General features: G+C 38.7%; 1 protein-coding gene across 8 annotated transcripts in view; it reads right to left on the bottom strand.

Moving 5' to 3' along the window:
* Window positions 1-22,175, bottom strand: part of NAALADL2 (N-acetylated alpha-linked acidic dipeptidase like 2) — a 399,226-nt gene that overhangs the window by 209,345 nt on the left and 167,706 nt on the right. For all 8 annotated transcript variants that reach the window (XM_074547421.1, XM_074547422.1, XM_026792086.2 and 5 more), the window contains one exon: window positions 8,344-8,845. In XM_074547421.1, the coding sequence (XP_074403522.1) occupies window positions 8,344-8,837 (494 nt within the window). In that variant the 5' untranslated portion in view covers window positions 8,838-8,845. The remainder of the gene's footprint in view (window positions 1-8,343; window positions 8,846-22,175) is intronic.

The following is a 22,175-nucleotide window of genomic DNA, read 5'->3' on the forward strand; positions in this document are numbered from 1 at the left end:
ATTAGCAGGAGGCATTATTAAACTTCTTGTCCATGAACAGTACTGTAGAAATTAAAAAAAGCCAACTTCTTTAATTTTGAAAAGTCTTACACTCCACAAGTTCCAATATTGCCAGGGAAAGCCTCAACTTTGCAATGCAATCCATATTTGTTTCATTCCAGAAACTCATCAGCTTTCAAAGAGAATTGAACTGAGAATAGAAGCCCCTTAACACAAGACTACTGCAGAATACCACCATTAAAATTGATTATTATTCAGACAATATCAATTTCATTATCCCTGATCGATCCTGAGCAATGTTCCCCAGCAACCTTCAGTTACAAATTCTGCATGAACAGTAACTTAATGCAGTACAGCAAATTGCAGTTAGTTAAATTCAGCAACAGTCTGGCTTATCAGGCTTCCAGCAAATAGCTGTCATAGGTGCTGATGGCAGGGAACTGCTTGTCAAAGCACCTCCAAGAAAGGGCTGAGAAAACTCCTTCCCCTCGGGGCTTTGTTAATTTGATTTATGTGTAGAGGCAGGAAACTAATTGCTTATTGTTGCAGTGCCTGCCACGGAACTGCAGATCCCACTGAAAGGCTGGAGCTCAGGAGTACCCATGGAGTTCAGTCTCACACCGTGCTGATGAGAGATGCATCCTAAACAGCAACCTGCCAGGGCTTGGTGCCTCAGGAACTGCAGGGATTCTCTGAATGCCCTCTGCCACCATCTCCTCTGAGGACAAATCCACCCTCAGAGCACACAGTAACGCTGGGGAGTTCAGAGCAGAGACAGGAGAAGCCCCTGCATTGTTCAGGCAGTCCATGGGTCACTATTCAATTGTTATGGGGGTTCTGCAAGGTTTGTTCCTCAGTATTGTTATAAACACATCCCTGGGACCTCCAGCCAAAATTGCTGATCCTCCTTGAACTGAATTTCAAGGACTGGACAATGAAAGACAACTTTGTTCAATTTCTTCACTCTGTGGTATTTACCAAATGGAAGCACCTGGCCTACAAAGAAAACTGGTTGTCATCTCAGCAGGCTGTGTGGCTTTTATTCCTTCAGGTTCTTTCTGTTAGGAAAAATGTGGCTTGGTTCAATCTATAAAAATGATAGATGGCAACATAAATAACTTTTTAGCTTCTAAATGCTGCCTTTTAGCCAGCATTAGTGTCAGAGCTGCTCAGAAATCTCCAGTCAAGTATTTCTGTCTTTCAGGTAAAGTCAAGTACAGAGCCTATCACTCACCAAAAGTTTCTTAAAATGGATGGATTTTTAAAATCCATAGATGTTTCATCATCCATTCCAGATTGTCCCTGAAACAGAAATGCTCCCTTGAAAATCTGAGCATCAAACAGCACCAGACACCTCCAGACAAAGGGGAGAGCAAGATGTCCCAGGGCAGCCCAGCTGACAGAAGGATCCAAGGCATCATCAGGCCCTCCTCCATCCCCTGTTACCTCAAACAGGCAGGAATGTGGAATGCCAGACCTTCAAAAAGCAAATTATTCCCTGAGCCACGTTGGCACAGCTCATTTCATCATCTATTAGGGAAAGCAGCACTTGTCACCACTCAGAATTGCTGTTCTAATTGGGACTAAATTGCCCCACACTTTAGGCAGTGATGGTAAAGCAGCTCATAGCTAATGGCCATGGAAATTGGTTCTCTCTCTAAACCCTAACTACACTCCTCTTGTGAGGAACTCTGAGGCAATTCCAGCAAGGTAATCTTTAAAATTAGTAAGATTATGCAATTAAAAAATAAGTGATCAGAGCAAAATTCATTTATACTTTATAGCCTACCAAAAACCAGTCTCACTTTCTCATGGAAAACATGAGGCACTGTACAGCAGCAGGACTAATGCCATTCATCTAAGCTGTGACAGACAGTAAATTTATCAAGGGACTTTACTTATTATGCTGATGTGGCATAATATAGTTTATTGATTCTAATTCATTAACATATCACACTAATTGCTTAGGAAATCAAACATGCATTGTTTAGGAAAATTACTTTAGGCAACACTATGTACTTAATTTACAAAGGATACAGTTACAATACAAAAAATCAGATTTTACTGTATATTATTTCCCAAATCAAACATCTAAAAATCGATATATTTTGATGGATACTGTTAAAAAAAAAAATCAACAGAAAACAAAAATTTTTCTCAGTGAAAACACAAGGTGGACTTGAAACACGTCCTTTCAATATAAGTAAACCATAACCTAAGACATTTCTTCAAAAAGGAAAAGGAATATTATAAGCTTATGCTGTAGCTGACCCTAACAGGCTCAAACTTACACATCCTTCTCATGCATTATATCTATATATTGTATCCTTTTTTCATCTAAAGAAAAAGAAATAAAATTTTTAAAATAATGAAACCAAGGAAAACTATAAAACAGACAAGCCTTTCTATTAACACCTCTGAAGTACAAATATAACCTATTTTTTGGTTTAAAAAGAAATCATACTTGACATAAGTGGGTATCTGAAGCCTAAATTTATCAAGTCTCTGTTCCACAGATAGCACTTGGGTCACACAGGGCATCTTTCTTCCACAAAAGCCACCTCCCCATGTTCCCAGAGCCATTCTTCAATGGGGAGGTGGCAGGGGAAAAAGTGGGAACTTTCCCTTGTCTGATATTACTCTCATCTCCTTTCAAAAAGGACTTTGTACTTTATAAATACACATCCAAAATTATCATGTGAATGAAGAGAGTCCCAAGTGATTCCACAGTGGGAATTAAATGGATCTAGGGAGATCACTCAGCTCCTGGTTACCTGGGAATGCACCAACATCCATTCCCAAAGACGAAGCAGGCCTGGCTTCAGAGTGAGCCTAACTAGATTGAATGCTTGCATTTTTGATAGCAACACAAGAAATACCTGAAACTGATATCCAGGAGGAAACAGGATAAGTTCCCATTCCTTTTTTTCAATGTTCTTTTCAGCTGTTGGTGTGACAAAAACCAAAATTTGTGTACAGGGGACAAAACTGGTCATGAGTGAAGTGAGCTAGGCTAGGTCACTGCTCCCAGCAGCCATGGAGAGGTTGTAGCTGTTAATTAGCTGTAGCTGTTAATAGGAGTGGGCACTAAATGTGTCTCTACCCAGGGAAGCAGTGACCAGAGCACCCCTTTCCTCACAGCCTTCCCAAGGAGGTTCTGCTCCTGCAGGGATCCCTCATTCCTGGAAAAAGGCAATTCACCAAGCACCAGCCTGTAAATTTCATTTAGTCCAAGTCTCCAAAACTCCAATTATCCTAGAAGTTCCAGGCTCTCTCTGCTCCTCAGGTATGTATTTCACAGGCTTTACCTGGGAAAAAGATTTGAAGCCCCAAGGTTTTAACATCACTGATTACAACTGATCAGGGAACAAGAAACACTTGGATACGGAAGCTTCTCACTTCACTTAGAAAAAAAAAAGAGAAAAAAAACCCAAGTGAAAGTCCTTTTCTCACTGCACTGGCACTTTTATTCCTTGGCCATGACACACAGGAGAGCAGCTGCTGCCTGCTCTTCCCAAAGCCCTTTGAAGAATTAAGCTGAAGTTATGGATGGCAGCAGGCACCAGTGACAAATCAATTCTTGCCAGAGATGGATTTGGGAGATCCTGCAGGTGATATCACCAGCTGGAATAAGGAACAGATATGCCTCTGAAGGACAGTTAGTTACAACTGGATGTATTATGAAGGGATTTAAACCTCCCTGTTGCTCCAGGGGGGAAAACATGATAGTGAAGGGAGCATTTGAGTGAGAATACACAGGATGAAAAGCAGAGTTGAAATGTAGGAGCTTCTCTGTAGACTGGCTGGAGAGCAAAGCAAAGATGCTTCCCTCTGTGCCCCCATCCCAGTTTTAATCATGGGAAGATTATCTAAAAAACCTGTGGATCTGATATCAGCCAAGATGTACAATTTTGGAAAGAAATTATGAGTAAAGCTCAATAAGGCTACAAGAATTTTAAAAATACAAGAGCAATCAGCTAATCTGATAAATAATGCACAGCCAGTGTTATCACTGGCATCAACACAACTGCCTCTTTCTTTTATTCTTACTATTCAACACCAATCTTTGTTTACCCATTTAATTTACAGAAGCCAGACCCAAAATTAATACCTCCTAAAAATTATGATAGCCCCACATTTTCCAAATAAAAAAAGATTGTTTCATTTTGATTTGGTTTTGGAGCAATTAAATTGAAATACTTTATATACATCATACAGAGCGAGAAAGGAAAAAAGCATTGAATTTTCAAAAGCACTTAAGTGATAGCAGAAATCTGAGTGTCATTTTAAAAAAGTAGATTCTGTGTCTCAACTTCCTCCTCTTTTGGATGTAGGATTTATGTCCTTTTCATACCCACCCTGAAGGCCTTCTGGAGACAAGTTACACCTACCTTGAACTTAAATTTTGTCATATGTCTTCCATAAGAGCACTGTGAAAAGTTACACTCATGGCACAAACAGATGTAATTACTGGATTCCCATCAGCCCAGAGATGTCTGCAGAATCGAGTGTGATTTTACCAGATCTGAATCTGCCTGTACTGTGGAGCAGATTGTTTATCTTCAAAAATATATATCTGAACAAATGTAGTATTTAAACTCTTGAATTGTTTGAATCCTGTTAAGAATATTGGTCCATTTTTTCTTTTTTGTCCCAGTTTAAAATGTGGCATGCTAGGTGAGGAAAAGCTCTTCATTTTTCTTGTGGCAATTACTTTTCCTCTTCAGGCACCTCTGACAACTCATCTTGAAACCTCTGAAACATCAGGAATGAACTGATTTCTGCCTTTTATTGTGAACAATGCAAGCAGCTCCTCACAGGGGGTGGGGAGAGGTGTCCAAAAAGGCTCACAGAGATAATGTTGATTTAGGCTGTACCATTGATTAAGCAACTTGGCCAAAAACCAGTAATTACAACTGTGCTGAATTGCACAGAAATCCTGCAGCATTCCCATTTCAAAGGGAACAAGGTGCAAAGTTGAAGGAATAAAAGCCAACACACTGAGTTTTCTTATCTAATGATTTCTAGTATGTCTGCTGCGGAAAAAAACAAAACCAAAACAAAACAAAACCAACCAACCAAACAAAAAAACCTCACCAAACAACCTTAACATGGGGCTGGGATGATGCAGACAGCCAGGATGGCACTGACAAAAGAGGAGCCCACCAGGAGGAGCCTCCAGTGGAGGAGCCTCCTTAATATCCCAGTTCAGCAACCCATGAACACAAACTGCAGATATCCTACACCATCTCAGAAATGTTTAAATTGGAAACATGAACACCTCTAAGATTGAGTCCAACCATTAAGCCAGCAGCTGAGTGGCAAGGTAACTAAATCATGTTCCTAAATGCCACATCTACACATCGTTTAAATCCCTCCAGGGACGGAGACTCAACCACTTTGACTCCTAACAGGGATTGTCAGGCTTCATTCAACTCACAGAGAATCCAGTCCTAATCCAAACAAACCCAACACAAGTTCCCTGGAGCACTTCTGCCACCTCTTTAGAAGCGCAAAGGATTAAATCCTCAAAGCTTCATCCACCACAAACAGATTTCACCCCAACTGAAAGCTCCCACCCCAGACCTTCAAGCACATTAAGGTGATGTCTGCTCCAGCACCATGACTGGCATTTCTGTGCCTCTTAAACAGTTTGGATTTTTCCCTCCTAATTCCTTCACAGGACTGTTGGCAAACTCCCATACCATCTGAGCCTGATCTAAGGAGTAAACAACGAAAATTAAATTAATGTCATGCTCAGTAACATTTAGAAATTGCAAGCTAAGCAGCTGCCACTTATTCCTCGTAACTCAAAGTATTTTATTGAAGGAAGTTTTCAAATAACATATATTGATTTTGTCAGGTTTGGGCTTTTTTTTTTTTTCCTTTTACCCCAGCAACATATGTTATTTTTTCTCCATTTCCCCCCCCCAAATTCTTTGCATTTTATTCCAATTTCCCCCCATTTTCCCCCTCATTTTTCCTCAATATTTTCCCTGTTTCTTACAAAATTTGCCCCATTTTTTCCCAGTTTTCCCCCAACTTTTTCCACATTCTACCCATCCAGAAACTCCTTTTTTCTCAGAAAAATCCATTTTCTTCCCGCCAAAAATCCCATCTTTTCCCAAATTTTCCCTCATATCCCCCCCACAAATTTATTCCTATATTTTCATCATTTCATTCAAATTTTTTCCCAATTTTATTTCCGATTTTTTCCCAATTTTTATTCCCATTTTCCTCCCAATTTTATTCCCATTTTCCTCTTATTTTATTCTTCTTTTTCCCAAATAAGGAAAAGTGGGTGAGGCTAAATCTCAAATAAGGGAATGTGGGCATGGCTAAATCCCAAATAAGGAAATATGGGCGGGGCTACACCCAAATAAGGAAATTGTGGGTAGGGCAAAGTCCACATAAGGGAATTTTCCCCTCTTTTTTCTCCCATTTTATTCCCATTTTCCCCCAATTCTCCCCAATTCTTTCCCTATTTTTTCCCAATTTTTCCCCAATTTTTATTCCCATCGTCCTCCCAATTTTATTCCCACACACACACGTTTCATTGCAGTCCCTCTGACTCTGGCTAAACAGATGTTGAGGGATAGCAATGAACACAACACAGGATAAAAGCTGTCTCAGACCAAAATGCTGGGTTAGGAAAACCATGTGGGTAATACAGCATACTAAAAGCATTGATTATATATTCATATACAGAATTGATAGGTAGCTGAATTAATATTTGACGGCTTTTACTGAATTCATACTATTAAATAGGTAAAAAAACCCCAAACAAGTATTAAAAATTATGTTACAGGATGGCAACTAGTGAAGTTTTTTAAGTTTCAAAGTATTTATATAATTCATTTTACCCAAAATCCAGATTCTCACTAGTGTCTTAATAGCAAGCTGAAATCATTTGTCAACTGATAAAGGGTTTGAAAAGGAATGGTTTTAAACCACCCTTTGAAACAGTAGAATGGCAAGAGATTCCCAGTCCCCAAACACTGAAGTATTATCCTAAGTCTGACAGACATGTCAGCAATTTGCTGTAATTTGTGTAATACCCAATCTTGAGGCTTAGCTCACTCCAATACTTTAGTTGTGACGAAACCTAATGACAGAACTCAGTTCTATTTACTCTCTGAAAGGCAAAGAAATTATCTTCTTACATTAAAAAATCAACATTTTTCATGACCTAAACCCTTTCCCATTGTAAAAATAATTAGATTTGTATGAAGTAGAATCAGTTCAGTACATGAAAACTGACATGAAACCCTTCTCATTTATTTTTTCTCTTGCATTTAAAAACAGTGTTGGCTCAAAACATGCTATTACCCATGGGATTTAAGACTTGGCTAAGTAATTATGATAAAATACAAATATTATTAGAACACCAATGTGGTTACTTCTGGTGTATTTCTGATCTACTCAGTAACATCTCTTTGGATGACCATGACAACAATCTTTTCTAACTTCAGGTATGGGAGTTCTGATGCTTCTGAATTGATAATGATCAAAAAATCTGCAATTCATTACCTTTATCATGAAAAAGGAACTGTGCATTCCAGAAGCCAAAAATAAGCTCATCTCTCCTCCCCATATAGAAGTAACTTTCAAAAGTTGGCAGGAAAACCTATTTTCTTCCACACTCACTGTTACAGAAAAGTGATTATACTCTGACACAAACATGTTATATAGACTGTCAAAGAAGTGAAAGGGCTCCACATTGAAAAACTAATAAAATCAAACCCAGGTATTTTAAAAAAAACTTACATTCTTAAAACAGGTAATAAAGAAAAAAAAACAACAAAAACAAATCACCATCTTTCAGAGTGCAAAGGTCAATTTTTCCATCCTAAACCCATAGAGAATAAAGGTTTAATTTACCATATAGAGGAAAAAAAAAAACAAAAAAAACCAGAGTTCACTTTTGTGATAAAAATTAGATAGGGATTTTTTTAAAGCACCAAATATTACAAAACATCATATCAACCTTGCTTTTCAATAGTGTTATTTGGAACTCAGCTGGATCTAGGACAGCTGCTCTATTGTCTGTATTTTCATTCAATTTGAATTATCTGTGTTTTTCAATTCATTTACATTAAAGATAATAATATATTTAGCAATAGAACATTAATAAAGCAAAACATATTATGATTAGCACAAATTTGCATTATTAAAAAATGAATTTTGTACACGCTTATGAACATCTCCCAAGTGTCATTATAAAATTGAACATTAAAAAAAAAGTCAGGGTTTGTAAGTAAGATTCCACATTAAAAAAATCTGGTGAAGACTTAACAGTGGCACCTGAGAGCATTTAGACAAAAAACCTGCCAAGGTACGTACCTGTAAATCCGTTGAATATTTTCAGCTTTGATTTCCTTGAGAATTTCATGGTAGATCTGAGGATTATTTGGTTCTTGAGATGTTGGGGGAGAAGGGCATTTCTTGCGTGCATAATATCCTATCACAACTCCAAAAATAAATAAAATCAAAGCAGTGCAAAATACTTTCAGTATTCGAAAAAAGCTGCAGCGGTTGCTCTTTGGCGCCTGTCTGGTGTAGTGGGAGATGTAGTCAGGGTCTTCCTGGAGCCTCTGGAATCTCCCCTTTGGGGAAGAGGAAGGCTGGATGGGCTCCAGGTCGAGGTCAGGGCTCTGTGAGTTGCCCAGGTGGTGCTGGGCTGCGCTGTCCAGTCGGAAATGGTCAAAGCCAGGCTCCTCCAGCTCTTTCTCCATGTCCCACTCCAGGTCCAACGCTGTGGCTTGGAGCTCATCGTTGTCCAGGTATGGAGAGTGCCCCTGTGCTCTCTGGTCTGCATTCACTTTGTGATAGGCCATCTTTTTATCTATTAAAACAAAATTTAAAACCGAAATGTTTGTTTCTGTACGCACACCTAAATAATTTATTTATTCTTTGTAAACCTGAAAGAATGAAACAGATAATAAAGCCCAAAAACTGGGTTCTCAGTATTTCATTCTCCCCATTTCCACTGTCCTCTCTTTTGTCAGATCAGCAGTCCCATAAACATCATCATGGGAAATATATTGTAACAATATGAATAAAAGGAATTTAAAAGTGCCAATGGCAAAGCACTGAAATTATCCAATTATTTTGTCAGTCCTCAAGATAATATTAAAAAATTGAGTGAAGGCTCAGAGTTTCCAAAACAATTATTTGTTACCTGAAAGTAATTTTAAAGCTTAGCAACTGTGTGCAACAATTTCATTTCACACACCATACAAAATAATGCTGCTAAAATAAAGTTGAAAAGCTGGAAATAATATGAATTGCCTGATCTGATTCTAAACACATGGAAATGATAAATTAAAAAAGAAACTTCAGGGTGACACTGTACTTACATATCAATAAAAGGCTTCCATTTAGATGGAGCATTCTATTATTTATAGGTATTTTAAATGCATAGTTCTGGAATGACTGATGAATTTACTTAGAAATTGTCCCAGCTGTTTTGCTCCACTTATTTTTCCCATTTTAATGAATCAAAAGCATTTCCAGGTAAGTATTTGTAACAAAATAATTCTTTTAATAGCAAGGCATAACTGTGGCACTTCTAGATATTTCTATGAAGTAGAAGCCCTCTACAGGGAACTCTGACCTCCAGTACAAACACTCAAAGTCAATTTTCAACAAATCATCTTTGACAGACTGCAACAACAGGGTGCCTTTTCCCCCACACTCTGACAATAGCCATTTCAACACATAAGCATCTGTAATTTAGGGCTTTTCAAACATCAGACTCACTTCTCAATTAGAATAAAATGAAGATAAAGATATGAAACCTCTCATAGTGATGAACACTAGACTGACACCTACAACACTACATTACCACTCCATTTTTATATTTTCAGGCGTTTTCACTCCCTAAGATTCACCTCCAAATAACATTACCACATAACAGAGGAACCCACTGTAATGGCAAAGTGGAATTCAGCTTTTTGAAGCTCTCTGAAGAGAGCAAACTGCTTGCAAGCTCCAATATAATGAAACAGCCTATTGTCCCCTGAAAGGCTATCTGCCTCTATACAATACCAATTTACAGCGCCTATTTTCCCCCTACAGCCATATAAATATCCCTCACCTATAACTGTCAGGCAGCCAGGGAACAGCCAAGAGACCCCACATGTTCCAAGTCACCATCCCAGTCCCTTTGCAAATCAATTCTCCCCCTGCAGCCCAAACCCTTCCAGAGGATGTGGGAGCAACAGAGTTTAGAGTGAGCTGAGCTAAAGCCTCCTAAATTAGCATGAAAGCCTGCACAATTTATTTAAATAACGACTGAAAATTTAGTCTTTAAATTCCAGCAGAGTCCACAAATGGCTGTAAAGTCCAACACCTGCAAAGCTGCTGTGGCTGCTCTCTGTGGAGTTTGTTAGCCCAGCCCTCAGGTTTGTGAAAAATCCTCTGAACTTCACAATCCCCATGGTTGTGAATGACCTGGAGATCTCCCAAGGGAGCACTCTGCCTCTCCATCCAGGTTGTTCAGGAAGATATGTAATAATGCCAGCCCCAGAAAGGATGCCTGCTGCACTGAGCTCCCTGCCAAGCGCCAAGGGGACATCAAACCATGTATTAATATTCTTTGGAAAATTGAGATAACTCATTTTCAAGCTATTTATCTGCCCTTTCACTCTGTCTCCTCTTCTGTTAGTGGAAGGATTAACTTGCAAACCATCAGTGACAGAGATCATTGCTAGGTAATATCACCTGCCCAACAACCTCATCTTTCCAACTCCACTTAATATCGCTTTTTATTAGAAATTAAAGACTGATGTTTTGTCCTTTAAAGCAAAGCAAATCATCACTGCATTTCATAAACAGGTAATTTTGGCTCTAGAATTCTGAAGTCATTTAACAAACTGGTTTAGGCAAATAGGTAAACCCTTGGCAGATTACTACAGTACTAGCCATAAACCAGAATTAAGGAAGTTTTTCAGATGGAGTTTCATGGCAAATATTAATCTTGCTGAGCTTATAAATGTTGACCATTGCCTATCTGTGGTAGTTAAGTTTTCCCTGTATTTATGATACGAAAAAAATTGTGTTATTGTTCAATGGAGTGTATTAATAAAGGTTATTTAAATCTACATATAAATGCATAATAAAAATTCATATGAAATTTCTTGAAATGGTTATTATGCAAATGAGTAGTAACCCCTTTCCACAGCTTAACATCTCAGCAATTCAATTTTCATTCGGAGCACCAAAACCAGTTTCCTCACTTCAGGAAAAAAAACAAAAAACAAACAAACCAACAAACACGCAAGCAGCTAAATGACCTAAAATAAAAAAATCAATATTCAATTCAGTTTTATATTTGAGACCAGTCTTTGGAGTATGGGATCTTATTAGCAACACACGTCCTTTAGTTAAAGAATGCAAAGAATGCAAGAGTAGCTGCAGTTGTTAAATTCACTTTTCCCACTAATATTTCTAAGCTCATTGTTCCACTCTATGGACCCAGCACAACTCACCTTGAAGTATCTGAGATCAGGGCCTGCACTACATTTAACCATTCCAAAAGTAATTTTACAAAGGGTCTCCTGGTTCTTAAGGCACAGATCATTTGTGCCATCCAATTTGTATTACCTGTTCTATTTAGTATTTGATATTTAGCTAGTTAGGGAAGTAGGCAGAACTTAAACATTATTTATTAAATGTAGTTTTGGCTTGGAACTGCAAGGAGAAAGAAAACACTACATATTCACAGTAATAGTGAATTGTGAAAGAAAAAGACAATAGAAATACAGGAAAAAATGAAGTCAAGAAAAAAACACTACAATACTTTAGTTCAGACTTCTCTATAACACAGACCATAAAATGAACATATTTTTGAAAGACATTTTTGAAAACTTCAGGAGATAGAAAATTCACCCCATCTGCCAGCAAGCTGTTTCAACATTTAATTGTTGTTAAATACATGCTTTATTATGAAGATAAAAGAGTAACTGCAAAATGCCAGAAGTCTGAATATGCACCAAGTGAGCTTTAAAGCCACTCTATAGGGACAGCAAAGGGGATCATAAACTCTGGAATACTGGACAGAGCCAAGCTGATGACCAATAAAGCTGATGTACATTTCTATACTTCCACTGATTTGTGGGGAGAATGTTTATAGAGAGGTATCAAACCAAAGCTGAATATCCTTTCAATTAACTACACACAAGAAATCAGGAGAGTCAGCTTTATCAGATTGTTGTTGCCTTAACGAGCCCATTTCAAAACTCTCTGCCTGTGCTTTGACCTTAAAAATAACACATTTACATCCTGCCTGATAGGAACATCTTGTTATGGAACCACCAGAAACTTTTCTTGACAACTTTCCCTGCTTCAATCCCTTACCAGCAAAGCTTTTGGAAACTATAGAATATGATCTTCATTAAGAGGTCACCCTCCAATACCTCCATAACAGGAAAGTGAGTTTACATGAACATTTTATGAAACCAACAAGGAAAAAGCAATATGAGCATAGCACTGTAAATTGTTTGTGACTGGTGCTGTAGTTGTTAAATGCAGCTCATAAATAGCTGAGACAATTAGCAGGCTCATGCCCAGCAGGAAGTGTTGGCAAGTGTTAATGGGCTGCCCACAGAGAGCCCTTCTCAGGCCACTGAAAAGGCAAAATTCACCCAGGAATGCTTCTAAAGGCATTGGGGCCTCTTTGTACAGTCATAAATCAAAAATTCCAGGGCTGTTGTATCATCTCATTATGAAGGGGTCTTTCCTTTTTATTTTCTTCTCAATATCTTCTATATGGAGTGCTTTTCCTCTAAGTCCTTGTAATCTTTTTGTGCCTGGGAAACCCCAAAGTAGATGGAATATCACCTGTTTAAAGGGCCAACAGCTGTGCTTATCATGGAGCTCAACACCCTCTACACTTGCAAGGCTTAGAAGTATGTATGACAACAAATTAGTACTTTGTTAAATGACACGATGCCAAATTTCAGGCCTAGACAAATTTCTTCAGAGTTATAAATCCCTGACAAAACTTGTTTGCAGAAGAGATTATTATGTCCTTGTCAACAGCAATGTTACACTGCTCTGTAATTCAAAAATAATAATGTGATATTTCCATCACCGCTGCCTTAATTCTGTGCAGTAATGATTTCTCCCTTCCCTCACCTTTGGGATATGGGCTTGGCAAGCAGTTCAGTTGCAGCAGGACAGTTAAGGACCTTGTCACTGCATAGAGCCAGCAGATAAAAACAAATGACAAAACTCACCAGTTGTTCACATTTCACGGAAGATGAGTGCAACCTGAAAGACTGAGCAGTGTTGTAGCAGAAACAACAGAGAGATCAGACTGGAGAAAGGTCTGTAAAACACAGCTAAGTTGAATCTAAAGTTGTCTCTTCATTATTAAGTCCTTTTTGGCACAGATAAATGATAGAGTATCTAACCTCTTCAAAATCTCTCATTGACTTCATTATAACACAGCCATGTGGACCAAGATACCATTGATATCACCACAAAGGATGAGCACATGACAGGAACAGGGGCTGTGGTGCACCCTGATTGATAAGACTTGTGCAGGATGATGCCCAGCTGCAACAGGAATTAATCTGCCTACAAACAAATGCATCAGCACCTGAGCTGTAATATCCTGGGCCATCCAGATGTGCACAGGTACATGGATATATTTGCCTGCTGCCTTTTTAAAATCTCTGAATTTCTGGGACTCACAGAAAGATTGCAGAAAGCTCCTTCTTCCACAGTAGACCAGGTAACAAAAGGCAGCCTTAGCTGGTCTCTAATATGCTGGGCATGTATTACTAACACAGATTTTTCCCATTCTCAAACATGTTTAGTTTACAAACACGTATTTGCCTGAAACAAAACTCAAGATATATTTACTGACTTTATAGGAGCTAACAGCACCTGTGATAGATGCAGAGTCTGCCGAGGGGGTTTATTAATACTGTGGTGTAATCAGATCACTATAAATGGCTCTGGTAGAGCCTGTGCATTCCTTGTGGGATGTGCTGTGCTGCTGCCTTTGCTTTGCTTCCAGGACAGCTCTCTTCTCCCATTAGGGTGGGAACAGCTCAGTTCTCTCACTGTTCACTCCTTTTTGCTCATTTGCAAACATCAGGAAGACAACGCCAAACAAGGAGAGAGAAGACACACTCTCCAGTTTCTTAGTTCATGAATTAATCACTCATTTTTCCACTGCAATCAACATTCAGATCTTTCTCCTTGAGAAGGGCATTGAGTAGGATTTCATTGTTTCTAAAAGCCAAGAAGTAGATGGACAATCAGGACTTCCAGGGCTAGCTGGGATGTGTTGTGTATGTGTGTTTACACTTTGTTCTTAAACTGGGTGTAAGGGGAAGAAATTCTGTCCCACATCTCTGTTCAATTGCACACCTCCTGCCCAAACCACATTCCCACCATTTACCTACACAAAACCCCGCCTGAGCTCCAGCCCATCCCACCCAAAGCTCTTCTTCCAAAATGTCAGTCTTTCCCTTTTCCCATTTTTCCTCACAAAGACTCCCTGTACACTAACCTGATACCCAGTCTGCCTGCACAGATATGTTTTTCCAACTTCAAGGTTTTATCAATAATATACTTTTCATTTCATTCTCCCAGACATTATAATTGCCTCTGAAAGAAATAAAATACAAAGCTTTACCAGGACAAAAACTATTATTGGGGCATTTGCATTTAAGCTTATAGTTGAATTTGATGTGAAAGAAAATCATTGTGAATGGTGTTTAACTTGAAAATGCTGACAGCAATAGCTGCACTAACAGGCCATAGCAGTTCTTAAGAAAGTTAATTTTATATGACTCATTTCTGCTTCGGAAATTTTTACGTTGCCCATCTTTAGATTGGGAACATTTCACTTTGATATTTTTCAAACTTTTTTTCTCTTTAATTACAGTCAATCCTATTTAAATTATTATTTTAAAAATTAAATAATTTTAACTTTGAAAATTTGGAAACTGTACATTTACAAGCTACTACATTGTAATAAAATGTGCTAGTGGAAGTCTGCTATACTTCAAAAGATGCAAAGCAACATTGCAAAATACTGTGTGGTTTCAACCCATATCTTGGAAAGAATGAAAAAAACCACAAACCAGAAGGAAAAAAAACACAAAAAACCCCATCATAACAAACCAGCCAACTAACAACAAAAACAAACAAAAGAAAACCAAACTCAAAAGGTCACTTTTATGGATGAGCTACAAACAAGAAAAACAGGAATGTGGCCTCATCATAGGCATCAACTCCATTCCTGATTTTAAACAATCAGTGAAAAACCTTGCAGTGAAAATATTAACACATTCTGTTTAAGGGAAAGAAAAACAACCAAACTAAACCAACCAAAAAAAGAAACCACAACCCACAAACAAGCTGATGACTCTGGACCTTTTGGGATACAATTTTATCTAAAACTGGTCCAACCTTGCTGCCCCAGCAGGGTCACCCCAGAGGACACAGCACAAGATTGCACCCAGATGGTTCTGGGGCATCTCCAGTGAAGGAAACTCCACACTCTTTGCATGCAATCTGTTCCAAGTGCTCCAGTTTTCAGAGTTTGGGATCAATTTCTCAGACTTAGCTGGTTACAGAAGACAAATCTTCCTAATCTTCCTATTAGCAATATTTCACATGGAAATGAGAGATACAGAGGAAATATGAAGCCCTAATGTCTCATGTCAAGAGTAATTTTTTTGATAAAACCAGACTTTAAATGATATATTCAAAATACTGATAGACACACATGAAAATGTTCCTGCTGTCACCATCCTGTGCTATTCCAACTTGCTGTAGAAAAATAGGTCAGTACTTGTATAAAAAAATTAAATCCTTACTTCAAGACTACATTTTCTAGATTTTTTTCTCATTTCTTGCTCAGTGGGGTTTTACTCAGTTTTATCAAGTTCAACAATGACAGGGAGCCCTTAAAATAATATATTATGGAGCTGAAGATGGCAACATTTACAATTTAGCTTTATTGGAATTTTACTATATTTTGATAGATGACAGCTTTAATGATTCTGTGCATGGTTTATGGCAGAAAACAGTGAGGCAATAACATACTTTTCTGCTCTTTCCAACGATCTGTATCCAAAGAATTCAGAAAACAAGCAAGTGTACTTCATAATCACGCCAAATTTATTTTCTGGGTGAACTCTCAAATGTTAAAGCTCAAGTACACGGAGTGGTGTTGCCATGGCAACCTGAGATGAGCCCGTGTTTGTAAAGCACACTGGTGTCCCCTGCACACCTGTGAGGCGCAGGGACAGCCCAGGCTCCTGACAGGATGCAATTCAGAGCATCATCAGCCCCGAGACTGCTCCTGGCAAGGCCAGGGGACGTTGCTGGAGCCATCAGGCTGTGACAACCCTGCGTATGATCCATACAGTGTCAGAATCACAACCTTGGGTACATTGGAAAAGACCTTTAAGGTCACTCACTCCGGCCATTCACCCAGCACTGCCAAGGCCACCTCTACACCGTGTCCCCAAGTGCCACAGTCACACAGGTTTTAAATACATCCAGGGGTGGTGACTCCACCACTGCCCTGGGCAGCTGTGCCACGGCTTTCAGTGCAGAAAGATTCCTTGCATCCAATCTAAACCCTCTCTGGTGCAGCTTAAAGCCAATTAATTCTTCCTGTCTCACCACTTGTTGCCTGAGAGAAAAGACCGACCCCACCTGGCTGAGTCTCCTTTCAGGAAGCTGTAGAGAAGATAAGGTCTCCCCTAAGCCTCCTTTTCTCCAAACACCATCTCCCCCAGCTGTTCTTCCTAAGCCTTATTTACTCCTGCTTCTAGGGCCTAAATGAGAAAGCCTTCATTTGCCCCAAGATGTAATATCAGAAGATTTAGTGTTGCTATAGCTATAGGCAGAGTAGAGCAGTAATATGTTTGGTGTCCTTTGACCTTTTTTTTCCTAAATCTCCTCTGAAATAAGCTGTCAAGTTTGAGAAATGTCAGAGTTTGGTCATTTGAGTCTGCCTGGAGGTGTAATTTTGCATGGTGTACAATTCCTGTGAATTTATCAGAACATGTTTTTTCACACATAGTCAATATGGTGTGACATTCAGCATCCTGAGTCCGCCAATGTCTACACGCTGAAATGAGCTTATGATTTCTCTTACAAAGAAAATCTGAGATGTGTTAGTTCAGGTCAACAAAGGAATCCTCAGTGGATTCCTGAGGATAAAAATTACAGGAAGCACCCCTTCTTCTTTCTGCATTTCTTCTGCACACCCATCTTCTGGCAGTTCTGCCACAGGTTTAAGATCTGTGATGAACTACATCTACACGTAGAGATTCACATATCAGCAATGTATGTGCTGTCAGTAGCTCTCCAGAAGAATTTCACACTCTCACTTAAGCCCTTGTGGAACTGAGCCACAAAAGCAGCCAGATCTGATGATGTTTTCAGCCAAGTCCTACCCAAGCGTGACCACATCCTTGGGAGAACAGACACAGCTGCTTAGCCTGTGGTTTAATCTTCAGCCTCTCTCTGATGGTCTCCCAATCATTATTTAGGGACATCTCTCAGCCTTGCTCTGCTGTATGGAGATGAGGGCATTGCAAGAAATAAACTGGATAAGTCCATTATCCTAAAGACTACCTTAATTTTCAGTCTCAGCCTGATCTGGTCATTTTTGACACACTCAGGTTGACAGTCAAACTTCCATCTATGCACAACTTATCACAGACTGCCAGTAGACTGAGCTTATTAATACTGTTAGTCTATACATATTTCTCAAGGAATAATTTCTTAAAAAGCAACCATAACACTTCTTGACCACTTAGAGAAGAGCATGATACACACCTTATAATCTAAGAAAACCAGATCAGTGACTGTAGAGGAAAACTTCTCATAAACCTTCTTTATATTTGGCCAGGGTTGTGCATAGCTATTACAGCTTAAATTGTTGATGCTGTAGAACTTTTGATTTAGAGGCATTAGCAGTTGAAGAGAAGCAAAGTGTGCATTATGACAAGAACAAAGAGGACATATTCAAGAAACATATAGCTTAGCACACTGAGCTGAAGAAGGCTATAAACCATGTAACTGATGCTTAGAGGTATTGCAGCAATTCCCTGCTAAAGTGGGAACAGTGCATCAACAGAAGGGCTGATGGTTTCTGCTAATTCAGCTCTATACCATCAGATAAATGTGGGCTGATGATCCTGGGAGATGCTGGAGGCACAGGTACACACCCTGGACACGACAGTCAGTGATGTTTGGGACCTTTCAACAAAGTAACGGCAATCAGAAAATGACAATCTGCTGACAGCAAAAAATGTTAAATAACATATGCCACAGGAAAGCAGTGGTGGATGATCAGTCACAGAGCATACTTTGCTTACTGGCTTAATATGTACAATTGCTTCCTCTCCAATTTTCTTTTAAAAGCACCATTAATCCAAAATACCCCAAGGAACAGTGCTAGGAGAAGACTAAACCTTCTGTCCCTGCTTTCAGCTATAAACCAGAACATGTCCATATTCATGTCATAGCAGAACTTGTTACAGCCTCTTTAAAAATGGGATGATACATCAATTACAATACTGGAATTAATTCTGGAAAGTTACTCTGAAAAGTTGACAATTCACAGAATCATGAAAATGTTGGCTGGCAGGGACCTCACAGGGTCACCTGCTCCAACCTCCCACACAAAGCAGGACTGCTGCCAAGTACAGATCAAGTCACCTCATTCTTAAGCTGAACTCATCAAGCATTCAATCAGAGCTAAAGGGTTCAATATAAACACAAATGTATGCCACTGCACTCCCTTTCTTTCCTCTGCTGCCAATACATCTGTTTCTTAGTAAAAATAGCATCAGTATGCAAAAATAAAAACTCTCAGACCTGTAATATAACCAGTTGTTAAAATTCATACAGACATTTTTGCTTAAAAAAAAATACAATACAGAAAAGAGACAGAATTGGAAAAAGAAATGAAAAGTCTTAACACAGAGACATAGCAGCCATGGCATGAAAAATTCATTTCCATTAATGAGACGTGGTAGTCCCCAGGCCAGCGCCCTTTGTATGTGAACCATGTTAATCAGATTGTATGAGCATTTGCTGGAAACTCCTGGGACAGCAAGCAACTATAACTATAGAGCAAGCACAGCAGATTAGCAGCCTGCTAAAAACTGCTTGACTTGTAACCCTTGAAGCACAGGAATGATGCAGGTTTGCTGAATTACTGATAAATGAAGCATTTCATTTATTTGTCTCGTATTTGTTGCAGCCTTTGACGCAATTCCCACATCACCAAAACGTGGACAAAACTTCTTTCACAGGAGCAGCTTTATGTTAGAAAGCACAGAATAAACACACAAATAAGGTTCTGTGTCAGCCCAGCTTTGGTCACAGATGCTTCTGGCACAGTGCCCTGCTATTGCTACCCTACATGTCCAAAAAACCCTTCAGTAACTGCAGCTGGGTTGGAGTGGGATGGAAACTCAAGAGCTCCCACCAGGACTCACTGCAGGTTTGGATGAGTACAGCTGGACTTAGAGCAAGGCTGAGCAGGACAGCAGGACCTGGTCTTGACCAGGCAGACTTCTCCTTTTAAGAGGTTCTGTTCCCTGAACCCTTCAGCCTGAGGCAGGAAAACCATCTGGATTCAGGCTTTCCTTCCTTCATCTGGCACTTAATACATTTAATTGCTTCCTAGCTTGGGCTTCATCTGCTGCATCATTCCAGGGACACAAACAAAAGGAAACCTGCGCTACCTCAGACAACTTCATTTTAAAAACATTTGGTTCGAGAGTTTTGTGGAAATTTCAAAGTTATCAAGGTTTTTATTGATTTTATTCCCAGCCTAATTTTAATCTCCGTCACCAGCTCACACTGTCTGTGTGGAGCCAGGAATCAGTAAGAGACCAGTGACTCAAAAAGTCACCCTTCAACTGAAGGGAATCAATAAGCTAATTTCCAAAGAACATAACCTGGCAATATTCATGAAAATATTATCCACAGCTGACTCTGAAAAGGAATCCCAAGAAACAAACACGCTATTAGTGACGCTCAATAATACAAACTATTAAATTCTGCAAAGTACTATATGAGTATTTTCAACATTATACAGATAATTTTGATTCAAAATATGAATTACAGTCCAATTGCCTGCCTTCTTTTTTCTACCTACAATACTTAGATGTCTCCTTGAAGGAAGAAGAGAAGACTTCATAAAATAAACAAATGTATAATCAACCATCATTCATATGCAGCTTCTGTCTCTCTGCAGGCCCCTGGGAAATTGTCTAGACCACTATAGTGACTCTCAGTATGGCCTTGGTCTCTTCTGCCTTTCTTCCCTTTTGAAATACAAATTTTAAAAAATAAATAAATATAAAAATAGGGATAAAGATTCTAAACTCCACAAGGATCTGTGTTTTTTTTGACTTGAAGAAATGAAAATGAAATTTTTCAGTTTCCCCAGAAATGTCATTCAAAACTGAGCATGCTCTGCTTTACCTTACATGTTAATTATTTCTCTTAGAAATAAACAATTCCTCACTAAAAATGTGCATTTTTATTAAATTTGGGGTTTTAGTGGGAATATTTCCCTCACAAAACAACTTAATCAGCTTTTTTTATACATGACCTAATTCTAAGCTAAGGGGGGGGGGGAGAAAGAGAAGTCAGAAGATGCCCATGAGGAAGAGGATAAGGACTTGCAAATCAAAAAAGCAGCAGCACTTCCTTTATCTCTACTACTTTTTTTACAGGGAAATGTCTCCCACTGAGCTTCATAGTACAGTGCTTTTCATGATTTACAGCAAGGAAAGAGGCAAATCAGTCTCTAGTGCAAAGTCACCCAAGCTCATGAAAAATTTAGAGTGACTAAATTTATAATTAAAATGAATCAAGAATTGACATTAGAAAACAGTTCATACATTAACAGAAATTCAAGACTGAAAATCTTAATGCTCTTCATTTTTTTTTTTTCCCCCAACAGCAAACTCACAGAATTCTCTGTATTTTACATATAGGACATACCTGTAATTTCTTTATGTATTATGGGTATTTAGAAACACAGTGAACTATATTAAGCATGTCTCATAGCTTTTGCAATTTATTTATGAACCGGGGCATTATTAAAAATAAATGATCTTCAATAGCACTTAAAAGTAAAGCTGTTTTGAGACCAAATGTTAGGCAAATGGCATGAAAATGCAGAACCTGGGGAGTCACAAAGCACTGCTCTATCACAAAATATTTATATTACCAAAACACAGCCTGAAACGACCAGGGTTGTTATAACACAAATAAAATCATTACAATTGCATAACATGCCATTGGCTATCAGGATGTTAGTTAATTACTCAATTTTCCAATCTCTTCTAAAAATATCAAGCCATGACTCTGCTTCACCCAGATACAAAGGCTGTAGCTGCTCTGCCACACGTTACAAAGGCCTTGGTCTGAATACGGCCAAAAGCTGCAAGTTCCATTATCCACTTTCAGACTTTTTTTACAAAATTCTCAAATGGAACCATTACAAGGTCATGCCCAAAGCCCACAACATTGAATGTGAAGACAGTAACCCTACAGTGACCACTGTGCCACATCCCTATGTAAGTAACACATAAATACTTCATAAATCTCTTTTGGACCTGTAATTCATTTCCATTTTTCTCTTACTTTCAGATCCTGGAAATAATTAAGCCTTCAGTGAAACCAATAAAATATTGCGTGGTGTCTCAAAACCACACCGGATTTTTACCTTCCTCTGCTAAACTTAGTCCAAAATAATTGCAGAGAATACAATTATCTACCACAGTCACCATCTGGGACATGAAAGCAATCATTTTAATTATTGCCATTGTAACTTGGGACCCACAAAGACCATTTCCTGGGCTACATATGGAGTTTATTTTTATGGATTAATGTCAAAACAGGTGGATGCAACATCTAAAAAGGCAGTTGGCTAAATGCCCATAAACTTTCCTACCTAGTGCAGACTACTACAAACAATTGGAGAACTGAATTTTATATCCAAGCTGGTTGTTAAGCTGCTGGGTGATTTGAAAAACAAAACCAGCACTGTTCTAAAGCCCTTTCATGTATCATTGAAGTAGCTATCATTGAAGTAAAGAGATGGCTTTGTTATTAGAGATGCAGATAATCAAAACCAGTAATTTTACTGATTGTATTGGGAATTT

The sequence above is a fragment of the Zonotrichia albicollis genome, chromosome 9 (assembly GCF_047830755.1).
Source record: "Zonotrichia albicollis isolate bZonAlb1 chromosome 9, bZonAlb1.hap1, whole genome shotgun sequence".
Taxonomy (NCBI): Eukaryota; Metazoa; Chordata; class Aves; order Passeriformes; family Passerellidae; genus Zonotrichia; species Zonotrichia albicollis.